The sequence below is a fragment of the Carica papaya genome, chromosome 4 (genome assembly GCF_054855325.1).
Source record: "Carica papaya isolate Zhongbai chromosome 4, ASM5485532v1, whole genome shotgun sequence".
Lineage (NCBI taxonomy): Eukaryota > Viridiplantae > Streptophyta > Magnoliopsida > Brassicales > Caricaceae > Carica > Carica papaya.
The window spans coordinates 29,609,296-29,621,422 of NC_142312.1; the positions used below are offsets into that span (position 1 = coordinate 29,609,296).

General features: G+C 37.2%; 3 protein-coding genes across 3 annotated transcripts; all 3 read right to left on the reverse strand.

Moving 5' to 3' along the window:
• Nucleotides 1–3,265: 3,265 nt before the first annotated feature.
• LOC110820696 (uncharacterized) lies at nucleotides 3,266–5,208 on the reverse strand. The gene has a single exon (XM_022050271.2). The coding sequence runs from the start codon at nucleotides 5,148–5,150 to the stop codon at nucleotides 3,510–3,512; it is 1,641 nt and encodes a 546-aa protein (XP_021905963.2). The 5' UTR covers nucleotides 5,151–5,208; the 3' UTR covers nucleotides 3,266–3,509.
• A 1,085-nt stretch (nucleotides 5,209–6,293) lies between these two features.
• Nucleotides 6,294–8,389, reverse strand: LOC110820695 (uncharacterized). Its single transcript, XM_022050270.2, has one exon. It carries the CDS (start codon nucleotides 8,387–8,389, stop codon nucleotides 6,617–6,619), a length of 1,773 nt encoding a protein of 590 aa, XP_021905962.2. The 3' UTR covers nucleotides 6,294–6,616.
• Nucleotides 8,390–8,465: 76 nt separating this feature from the next.
• Nucleotides 8,466–10,795, reverse strand: LOC110820767 (uncharacterized). The gene has a single exon (XM_022050349.2). The coding sequence runs from the start codon at nucleotides 10,567–10,569 to the stop codon at nucleotides 8,935–8,937; it is 1,635 nt and encodes a 544-aa protein (XP_021906041.2). The 5' UTR covers nucleotides 10,570–10,795; the 3' UTR covers nucleotides 8,466–8,934.
• Nucleotides 10,796–12,127: the final 1,332 nt, after the last annotated feature.

Below are 12,127 nucleotides of genomic sequence, written 5' to 3' on the forward strand. Positions count from 1 at the left end.
ATCTTCATTGATTGACAATGTGTCAAGAGCTGCTGGTGTTGAACAGGCTTTACAATTCTCCATTTTCGTCCTTTTGATTAGTTCTTCAGCATATTTTGTTTGAGTTATAAAGATGCTTGCATCGTTTTTCATGACCTCAATTCCCAAGAATAAATGTAAATAACCTAAATTCTTTAAAGCAAACAACTTATCAAGCTCCTTTATGAATCTTGTGAGGGATGTCAAATTGCTACCTGTAACAATCATATCATCTACGTAGATTGGAACAAACATTATCTCATTTTTATTCTTTAAAATAAAAGGAGAAGAATCACATTTCGAGCTTGGAAAACCCCATTTTAGCAAAGTGTTTCTCAATTTTTCAAACCAAGCCCTAGGAGTTGTTTTAACCCATATAACGCCTTATTTAGCTTGCAAACATAACTTTCTTAGCTTCTTTCTTCAAATCCTACAGGCTGTTGCATAAAAAATGTTTCTTACAAATCACCATTTAGGAAAGCGTTGTTTATATCCAATTGTCGAATGCGCCAATTATCCATTACAACAATTGTAAGAATCACTCTCACTATTGAGGCTTTAACTACTGGACTAAATGTCTCGTCATAGTCTACACCAGCATTCTGATGAAAACTCTTAGCTACCAATCTAGTTTTGCATCTCTAAAAACTTCCATCAACATTTCTTTTCACCTTAAAGACCCACTTGTTGCCAACTGCATTCATTGTTATTGTTTTGGGTACTAAGGTCCAAGTGTTGTTCCTTTTTAAGGCATCAAGCTCCTCTCTCATAACTTTCCTCTATATTTTTTATTTTAAGGCTTTATCTACTGAATTTGATTCAAAAATTTGACTACATTATATAAAGTATAAATGAAAATCAGATGAATTAATTCAAATTTATGTTTTAGAGAAAAAATCCAAATTAATCGGCTGTAATCATTAAGGACCAATGCATAATACTTATATCCAACCATAGAAGTGACTGGTGCAGGTCCCCACAAATCAAAGTGTACCAGTTATAAAGGGTTTGATGGAATAATAGTGGATAGAGTGAAAGGAAATGGATGGGATTTTCCTAATTGACAGGCTTCGCAGAAAGAACATTGAGGAAATTGATATTTTTCATTAACAACAAATTTTTCATTACATATTTCAAGAACTCTATCAACAATTTTAGGGATTGGATGGCCTAAACGCCTGTGTCATAATTCAAACTTTTCAAAGTCTATAAAATCAATACTCAAATGAGAAACAAAAGCTTAGTATAGAGATTGGTTGGTGTTTACTTTAGGTTGGTGAATTGGCTCAACTTGATAAAGTCCTTCCTTGTGCTTCTTTTGCAATAACACTTTCCCCATAGATTTATCCTTCAGAGTACAACCAAAAGAACAAAAAATAACATCAATATTATTTGCAGCTATCAGTTTAGAAATATTGATCAAGTTCTTTCGAATTGCAGGAACATGTAAAGCATTTTCCAACAAGTATTTATTATCATTAGTGGGTAACTTAATTGAACCAACATGAGATATAGTTAATGTCTCACCATTCCCCACTATCAAAGTTTCTTTACCAATGAATGTGCTCATTTTTCTGCTGCAGATTTCCAACATCATGGGTGATATGATTACTTGCTCCATTATCGATATACCAAGCATTGTCCGGAAAATTGTCTGTCAAAGCCAAGTATACTGAGTGTGGTTGTTGTTTCCTATTTGAATCTGGTAAAGAGCCCATATAACTCTTGTCAAACCTGTAATATCATACTGTTGCAGTATGCCCAATCCTTTCACATACTTGACACAGTGGTCTATTTCCTCCAGTTATGCCACGTCCTCTATGGATTTTTCATCCTCTGTTGAAGTTTCCTGATCTGTCACCATTGTAATGATAATTTTGATTCATATTTGCAGGGTTTGTGTTTCTTGCATAGTTGGCCACTGGCTAACCAAAGTTGATGGTTGCAATCCCAATGTTTAGTTGTTCTAACATTCTTTCATAATTTAATAGTTTGGACTGAAGTTCAATCCAGCTGATTGTTTCTTTCTCAACTATTTAACACACCAATGGATTAGAGTCTTGTGAATCTAATCCTGCTAAAATTTGAGTGATCAAGACTTCTAAGAAAATAGGGTGACCTGCTAGTGCCAAGTTGTCAGTTAGAGCTTTCATTGCTTTAAGGTACTCCTCCATCTTCATTCCACCTTTCTGCATCTTAACAAACTCTTTTTTATAGAAAACTATATTTCATCTAAATTTGAAGCTAAATAACTCTTTGATTTCATTTCAAAGGTTTCTTGATGTCTCATGCCCCATTAATTTAAGAAGCCACCGTCGGTTCAATAGTACTGTAGATCCATCCTAGCAACATCTGATCTTGAGCAAACCATTCTTCGAACTCTGGATTTGAGAGGATTTAAACTTGCTCATTCATCATCTCTTCAGTGAACTTTGGTGGACAGATCTTTACTTCGGTTATGAATTCTTCTATTTTGTTTTTCCTGATAATGGGTAATACCATATTCTTCCGCAATAAAGAATTCTCATGGTTCAGCTTAACCATTGAGTATGAACTTATTTGATTTCCTGTTAAATTCAAAGTTTTAATCGTTATTGTTGTGTTGCTTGCTTGAGTCTTTTCTTCATTTGTTTTACTACCAGAAGTTGTTGAATTACTACTCCCTCCAGCCACGATGTTTGGCTCTGATACTAAGAAATTTTTTTTTAATATTTTAACGAATTTATATTGTGTAAAACTCTCAACTCATATTTTATGAGGTGAGATTTATTTTATTATATAAACAACAATTATCAATAGGTATGTTACACTTTGTATGCAAATACAACTAATACATAATGGAATTGGTTTCGGTTGTATGCTAACCGTCGAATGTATATACTCCTTGCATTCTGTACCACAATGATGAGTTTTTGGGAATATTATGCTGATTATTCCACTGAGTGACTCTCTGATTCCTAACAATTTACACGATAAAACATTATAATTATTTGGTACTTGATGATATTTAACTACCACAATGGAAAATTAAGTTCAAATAGCAATATATATTTAAATAAGAAAAACAATCTTCAAATTACGGTAATTGGTCTCTGGTTATTACCAGTAATTAACAGATTTGTTTCATTGATAAATGATAATTACCTTCTAATTTTCTCATTTTTGCAGGAAGTTAACGGGGCAGGTTTGATTGTGAAAAAATGGAGAAATAGCAAAAAAACAATTATTCAGACGACACTTACTGAAATCATTAAAAAACTCGAATGAATTCGAAAACAGTCATACAGACGAGGACAACAATGAATTCCAACATTATCATTATAAGTGATGGAGGTAAGCTTTGACAATTTTCTTTCTGGTCAATCTTGGAAAAGCAGTGATGGAGGTAAGCTTCATATTTGATCTCCATCTTAGTCTCCCGTTCACTTTTCTGCGTTTGTAGCAGAAACTACAAGACTTGTATATATTGGCTGCCGAATGTATTCTTAGAATCAAGACTTGCTAAGAGCAACACATTCCCAGTGGACTATAAAACTACATTCAGACTCCCCGCACTCAAGTGCCAAATCTGTGCAGGGTTGGCCGCAAGAGTTGCAGGAAGGATACTTCTCTGTCTTCTTCACGAAACGGAGGGAGTGCGGGTGAGAATCAATTGTGTGACTATCTCCAACCTTAATATAAGGATACTTGCCAAGTAAACATTCGGGATGAATGGTGACACCGCAATCATCGCAGGAGTAGAACCAATTATATGGCTCTCTCTTATCTTCGCATACATCGCAATAAAGCTTATCTGAATCTGAATCATCCCGGCAGGTGAGTTTCAAAGGATGGTCGTCATAGCTATGCTTAGCTGTGAGTGGTAGCGTAGCGCATTTGAAATCAAGAGAATACCAACATTCTGGGCATCTCACTCCGTTCTTTTCCAACGCACCACAGCCGTAGCATTCAGTCTTTCTATCATCCTGGAAGAAGACGAAGAGGCTATGTTCATGAGCTTGATGTGTAAGGGTGTCTGAAATTGAAGAGCAGCGAAGATCGAGATCAAAACTGCAGCTCTCACAGTTGTAAGAGAAGCCATTGGAGTAGATTGAACAGACATTACATGAGAAGACTCTGTTAGAATGAGGTGATTTTGGTAGAAGAGTAAGTGTATGCTGGTGAAATGGGTAAAGCTTATTTCTGGGTAATTCAGCACAAGTTTTATGGAGGAAGAAATCACACCCTTCACAGCTATAAAATGGAGACGAGATAGGTAGTCCGCATCCATCACAACCTTTATAATCCTTACCGTCATTACTGAAAATCAAGGTATGTTCATGGCTGAAATGCTCAATCTCAGCTGCAATCGTGTCTTCACCGAGCTTGATTTCCTTAACAATCCTGATTATAGAATCTAGCCTGGCCTCACTGCTCTTCATATCATCATCTTCATCTCTTGTTCTGCCATCCAATAGTTCAGAACGTGTTGCACAGCGGACATGGGCGGCATAATCGCATGCTAGACAATGATAACACCCACGAGATGCCCTCATATCCCGGTGACAAATCGAACAGTTGCGCCATTCAGATCGACTTTCATGAAGAAAATAAGCGTGTCTGAGAAGATGTTCATGGCGAAGTATTTTGATGGTTCTTAGTAATGAAGTACAGCGGTAGTGAACTGTGAGGTTGCAGGAGATGCAAACGTAGGGAGAGTGAGAGCCAATTCGGCCACAAGCATCACAACAAAATGAGATTTGCTTGCAGAGGAGGGTAAAAGGGTGTTCATGGATTTGAGATTGAATAACCGGAGGTAAAACTTGAGCACATTTGACGTGAAGGGAAAAGTCACAGAGAGAGCAGTCATAAACCATGCTCTGCCCACTGCGGTTGCACAAAGCACAATCAAGTTCCTCCTGGTAGGGTTGAAGAAGAAGAGGGTGTCTTGGGTGGAGAGGATGGGAAATTTCACCAGGTAGTTCTGCACATTTTTTGTGGAGCAAATAGCGACATTGAGTGCAACCATAGCTAGATTCCTCGAGTATCGGATCCAGGCATCCGGAGCATTTGGTATTTTTAGCATCACTGTTTGTGTTTTGGCCTTCAAAGAAAGTCAATGGATGTGTGTGACTGAAATGGTGAAGCTCCATTTCTCTCGATCTCTGGTTCTTTGTGAGACTGAGACTACCCAGTTATTATAAAGATTATTGGATATGCAATTACTCATTCTTGTAATTACTAAAAAATACATCAAGTTGCAGAGCCTAAACTTTAAAGAAAGACTTGGAGGCCGCATAGACTTGGTTGGATCACTAAATTATTTGCATTTAAAAAAAGTTATTTGAATATATTGACAATTGCCCAGACAAGCAGCAAAATATAAGGGAAAAGAAAAAGCTGTTATATATATAGATATATATATGTTTTCATATTATAACTATAGACATGTAAAAGTGACATAATGCAATATAGTATATAAATATGTAACACATAATAAGAATTGAAACTATAACTATTCAATATAGAAGATAGTAGAAGTAACCATTAAACTTTATATAATTAGTTAACCACTACAAAAATTAGTGAAGCAAAAGGATTCTTTCCTCCTTGTGTAAAAAATTTATTTACAGTAATATTTATGTTATTATTTTTCTTCGTCGTTATATGAAAATAAATTACCACTAAGTTAAAATATTTTAATTATAGTTAATTCTTAAATCATTTTCATTCATTATTTTATATCATCACGAAAATTTTATTAATTTTAATAGTAATAAATTTCATAAAAGAAACTAATTTATCTTATCCGAGAAAGGGAATAACAAACTAAATAATATAAAACTTTAAATGAAAATATATTTTTCACACCCACTCTTTATCGCATGGAGGAGACTATTTGTCTTTTAAGAAGTTAAAAAATAATAATTTACAAGTCTGAAATAATAATTTGAGAATTTGTGTACTGTTTATCTTATGTAGAATTAAAATTTTAAAATTTTAGATTTTAATATAAGTTTTTTGAATTTTTTTAATTAGTTATGGTCATAATTATTAATAAAGTATTTAAAATTTTAATAGTTGTACTAATATCTATATATGCACATGTACTTCAAGATTTTTAACAACAAACTCAAATGAAATTTTCAATTTTTCTATTAGACTCTCTTATTTTTTTCTTTTGATTTTCAATAAAGTAGAACAAAATATATGATATTTTTTATAAACACTAAATAATTGCATGTATTTTCTAATTTTCTCCTTATTGCAGGAAGTGAAAGAACTCTTGCCAGGTTGATTTTGAAAAAGTTAGGAATTAGGAAAAGAAAAAAAAAAAACGAGTATTCGGGTTACAGTTATTAAGAACATAAGAAAAACTCAAAAGGAATTTGAAGACAGTCATACACGGCAACAATGAATCCCAACATTATTATTATGAGTAGGACCTGTAGAATCTCTTTTAGAAGCAAATATGGCAAAAGCTTTGATAATTTTCTTGTGGTCAATCTTTGAAAAGCAGTGATGGGGGGCGAGCTTTATGTTTGATCTCCATCTTAGTCCCTTTACAGGCAGAAACTACAAGACTTATATAGATTGGCTGCCGAATACATTCCTAAAATCAAGACTTGTTAAGAGCAACACATTCCCAGTGGACTATGAGACCACATTCAGACTCTGCACACTCAAGTGCCAAATCCGCGCAGGGTTGGCCGCAAGAGTTGCAGGAAGGATACTTCTCTGTCTTCTTCACGAAACGGAGGGAGTGTGGGTGAGAATCAATTGTATAAGTATCTCCAACCTTAATATAAGGATACTTGCCAAATACACATTCAGGATGAATGGTAACACCGCAATCATCACAGGAGTAGAACCAATGTTTTGGATCTCTCGTATCCTCGCATACATCGCAATAAAGCTGATCTGAATCATCCTGGAAGGTGAGTTTCAGAGGATGGTCGTCATAGCTATGCATAGCTGTGAGTGGTAGTGTAGCGCATTTGAAATCAAGAAAGTGAAAACACTCAGGGCATCCCAGTCCGCGCTTTTCCAACGCACCACAGCCGCAGCATTTCCACTCTGCATCATCCTGGACGATGACGAAGAGGCTATGTTTATGAGCTTGATGGATAAGGGTGTCTGGAATTGAAGAGCAGCGAAGATCGAGATCAAAACTGCATTTCTCACAGTTGTAAGAGAAGCCGTTGGAGTATATTGAACAGATATTACATGCGAAGACTCTGTTAGAATGAGATGATTTTGGTAGAAGAGTAAGTGCATGCGGGTGAAATGGGTAAAGCTTATTTCTGGGTAAATCAGCACAAGTTTTATGGAGGAAGAAATCACACCCTTCACAGCTATAAAACGGAGACGAAATGGGTATCCCACACCCATCACAGCATTTATTATCCTTACCCTCATTACTGAAAATCAAGGGGTGTTCATGGCTGAAATGCTCAATTTCAGCTGCAATCATGTCTTCACCCAGCTTGATTTCCTTGACAATCCTGATTATAGAATCTAGCCTGGCCTCACTGCCCTCCGTATCATCATCTTCTTCATCTCTTGTTGTGACATCCCATAGTTCAGAGCGTGTTGCGCAGTGGACATGGGCGGAATAATCGCATGCTGGACAATGATAACACCCACGATCTGCGCTCAGAAAATTCTTACAAATCGAACAGCGGCTACAATCAGACTCACTTTCATGAAGAACATAAGTGTGTCTGAGAAGATGTTCATGGCGAATTGTTTTGATGGTTCTTGGTAATGAAGTACAGTGGTGGTGAACTGTAAGGTTGCAGGAGAAGCAAACGTAGGGAGAGTGAGAGCCACGTTTGTCACAAGCATCACAAACGAATGAGACTTGCTTGCAGAGGAGGGAAAAAGGGTGTTCATGGGTTTGAGATTGAATAACTGGAGGTAAAACTTCAGTACATTTAATGTCAACGGAAAACACACAAGGAGAGCAGTAATAAATCAGGCTCTGCCCACTGCGGCGGCACAAAACACAATCAGCTTCAAACCCGTTGGGTCGAAGAAAAAGAGGGTGTCTTGGGTGGATAGGATGGGAAATTTTACCGGGTAGCTCTGCACATCTTTCATGGAGAAAATAGTGACATTGAGTGCAACCATAGCTAGATTCCTTGAGTAGTGGATCCAGGCAGCCGGAGCACTTGGTATTTTTAGCATCGCTGTTTGTGTTTTGGCCTTCAAAGAAAGTCAATGGATGTTCATGACTGAAATGATGATGTTCCATTTCTCTCTGTCTCTGGATCTCTGTGAGGGTGAGACTACCAGTTTTAAGGGTTACTGATTCTGGTAAACTTTTAAAGAAAGACTTGAAGCCGGCATTGACTAAATTATTGATTCTAGTAAGCAATAAAAAATACATCACGTTTTGGATCACTAAATTATTTGCATTTTAAGACACTAAAATCATAGATATAAAATGATAAGACTCTTCCTGCTTAAGAACATCTAGCTCTCCTTGCATTTTTATATCAAAATCAAACAGAAAGAAAAAAAAATCATGAACGAACATAAAAGGGAAGAAATTGTCGCGTAACAAAGTTTTTGGTATGTGCTCATGTTTCTATCCTCACAGTTCTTATAATAATATTTCTATTAATATTTACACGTTTTATTAAAAATTACTAAAATTTTAAATTTTGTAATTTTCTTTTTTTTTTTCATTTAAAAATAGGAATAATGTTGGTTTCTTACTTCAATATACATAATGCATATATGCAATAACATCTAAAAAAAAGTACACTCTAATATTCATTCAGAAATCCTGGATCTGTCTTAGGAGCAAAAATGGCAAAACTCAATTGATGGGGGTGAGCTTTATGTTTGATCTCCATCTTAGTCTCTTGTTCCCTTTCCTGCGTTTGTAGCAGAAACTTATATTTATTGGCTGCCGAGTACGTTCTAAAATCATGACTTGTTAGGAGCAACACATTCCCAGTGGACTATAAAACTACATTCAGATTCTGTACACTCGAGTGCCAAATCTGTGCAGGGTTGGTCGCAAGAGTTGCAGGAAGGATACTTCTCCGTCTTCTTCACGAAACGGAGGGAGTGCGGGTGAGAATCAACTGTGTAAGTATCTCCAACCTTAATATAAGGATACTTGCCAAATACACATTCAGGATGAATGGTGACACCGCAATCATCACAGGAGTAGAACCAGTGATATGGGTCTCTCTTATCTTCGCATACATCGCAATAAAGTTTATCTGAATCTGAATCATCCTGGAAGGTGAGTTTCAGAGGATGGTCGTCATAGCTATGCATAGCTGTGAGTGGTAGTGTCGCACATTTGAAATCAAGAGCATAGCCACATGTACGGCATACCAGTCTGTTCTTTCCCATCTCACCACAGCCGTTGCATTCCCACAGTCCAGCATTCTGGAAGAAGACAATGAGGCTATGTTCGTGAGCTTCATGGATAAGGGTGTCTGAAATTGAGGAGCAGCTAAGATCTAGATCAAAACTGCATCTCTCGCAGTTGTAAGAGAAGCCGTTGGAGTAGGTTGAACAGACATTACATGCGAAGACTCTGTTAGAATGAGGCGATTTTGGTCGTAGAGTAAGTGTATGCTGGTGAAATGGGTAACGCTTATTTCTGGGTAATTCAGCACAAGTTTTATGGAGGAAGAAATCACACCCTTCACAGCTATAAAATGGAGACAAAATGGGTATACCACACCCATCACAACATTTATTATCCTTAACCTCATTGCTGAAAATCAAGGTATGTTCATGGCTGAAATGCTCAATCTCGGCTGCAATCATCTCTTCACCCAGCTTGATTTCCTTGACAATCCTGATTATAGAATCTATCCTGGCCTCACTGCCCTGCGTATCTTCATCTCTTGTTGTGCCATCCCATATTTCAGGGCGTGTTGCGCAGTGGACATGGGCGGCATAATCGCATGCTGGACAATGATAACACCCACGATCTGCCCTCATATCCTTGTGACAAATCGAACAGAGGCGCCAATCAGTCTCACTTTGATGAAGAAAATAAGTGTGTCGGAGAAGATGTTCATGGCGAATTATTCTGATGGTTCTTGGTAATGAAGTACAGTGACCGTGAACTGTGACGTTGCAGGAGAAGCAAACGTAGGGAGAGTGAGAGCCATCTTTGCCACAAGCATCACAACAGAATGAGATTTCCTTGCAGAGGAGGCTAAAAGGGTGTTCATGGGCTTGAGATTGAAAAACCGGAGGTAAAACTTCAGCACATTCGATATCAAGGGAAAACTGACAGAGAGAGCAGCAATAAACTAGGTTCTGCCCACTGCTGAAGCACATAGCACAATCAAGTCCCTGCTGGTTGGGTTGAAGAAGAAGAGGGTGTCTTTGGTGGATAGGATGGGAAATTTCACTGGGTCGGTCTGCACATTTTTTGTGGAGAAAATAGTCACATTTATCGCAACCATAGCTAGATTCATCGAGTATTGGATCCAGGCAGGCGGAGCAATAGGTATTTTCAGCATTACTGTTTGTGTTTTGCCCTTCGAAGAAAGTCATTAAATGTTGGTGACTGAAAAGATAACGCCTCATTTCTCTCTATCTCTGGGTCTCTGTGAGACTGAGACTAGCAGTTATAAGGAGTATTGAATATGCAATTATTGATTCCAGTAAGCAATAAAAAATACAACACGTTGTGGACAATAATCTTTAAAGAAAGACTTTAAGGCGGCATGGACTTAGTTTTCAGATTGCCCATACAAGCAGCAAAATATACGCGAAAAGAAAAGCTGTATATATTTGTTTTAAAAAATATATGTATATAAAAATCTGATCCAAAGTAGTTGACTTTTTTTTTTCAGTAAATTAACGTACTTTGCCATGGCTCTACTTTCTTACTTGCCAGACCAAGTTTTGATTGATAGGTCACAGATCTCAGTTACATCTTTGACCCAGGAGTAGGTCTCTAACAACTTCCCAAACTTCTTCAGTGCTGGGCAAGAGCATGGAAGCATTGCCTACCTTCCTTATCCCAGCATCAGATTGTGGGTTTCCAGATTTAAGTCTTGTGCCCCCTGAATATGGCTTATTTTTCCTTTTCTCCTAAGGATGATTACAATCAGTTGTCACCAATTCAAGTAATTCTTACCACCCTGAATTGATTAAAATTTTTCGTTAATTTCTTTTGAATTTACCATATTGGGATTTAAACCAGTAATTTTTGAGACATAACCTCCACCATGGTTTAAAGTTTTTTAAGGAAATTTAAGGTCAATTTAATAGGGTATAGTTAGGGATTACCGGGCTGGGCAGATGCAAATACATAGCTGGAACAGAACTCCTGAACGTCTAGATAGGCTGCTTGCATTTGGATACCGCTCCTCACGATTGAGGTGGCTCCATAGTTGTGGCTATGGTGATTGAACAGAGCCACAGTTGGAACAGATACAACAGAAGTGCGAGCACAGCTGAAGGCTACGCAGCTAAAGGTTATGAAGTTAGTGGTTGTTCATTAGTTATACCGACTGGTGGCTGCGCCATGGACAGGTGAGCTATGCGGCTATGCAGACAGGTGTTTTGCATGGCTGCGTGGAGAAAATCAGACTGGTGGTCGACTATGAAACATGGATAATGTAGTTGGACCTCAAACATTTTTTAATCGAAAACCTTCACTGGTAACCGATCTTCCAATTCAAGTTAGAAATAGTAGTCACGCTCGAATTTCTCATAATAATTGAAATACAAATCTAAGCACGTTTTCTCTCCAATTCTAAAGCAGAAAGTCATTTTATTATGGAAGGTCAGAATAGAGAAAGATGACAAGAACTGCGCTATTCAATGGATAGAAAAGCTTGACTGGTGGCGGTTTGGCCTGGTTAGAAAAGAAATCACCACAGAGGTGTTTTTTGTGTGCTATCACTGCATTATTATATACTTCTTACACTCCTGAAAAAAATATTGACTTCTTCCTCCAACGTGAGCGAACTTGCTTAGGCCGACAATAGTTAAAATTGTCTTTGTTATTTAACCATTAAATGAATTCGATTATTCAACTCTCCTAGTTTGTTGCAGGACTAAAACGCAATGACAGAAATTTTTGAATTATGTTCAGGATAACAACTGTCTATCTCTTTTTAATTTCAAAAACCAA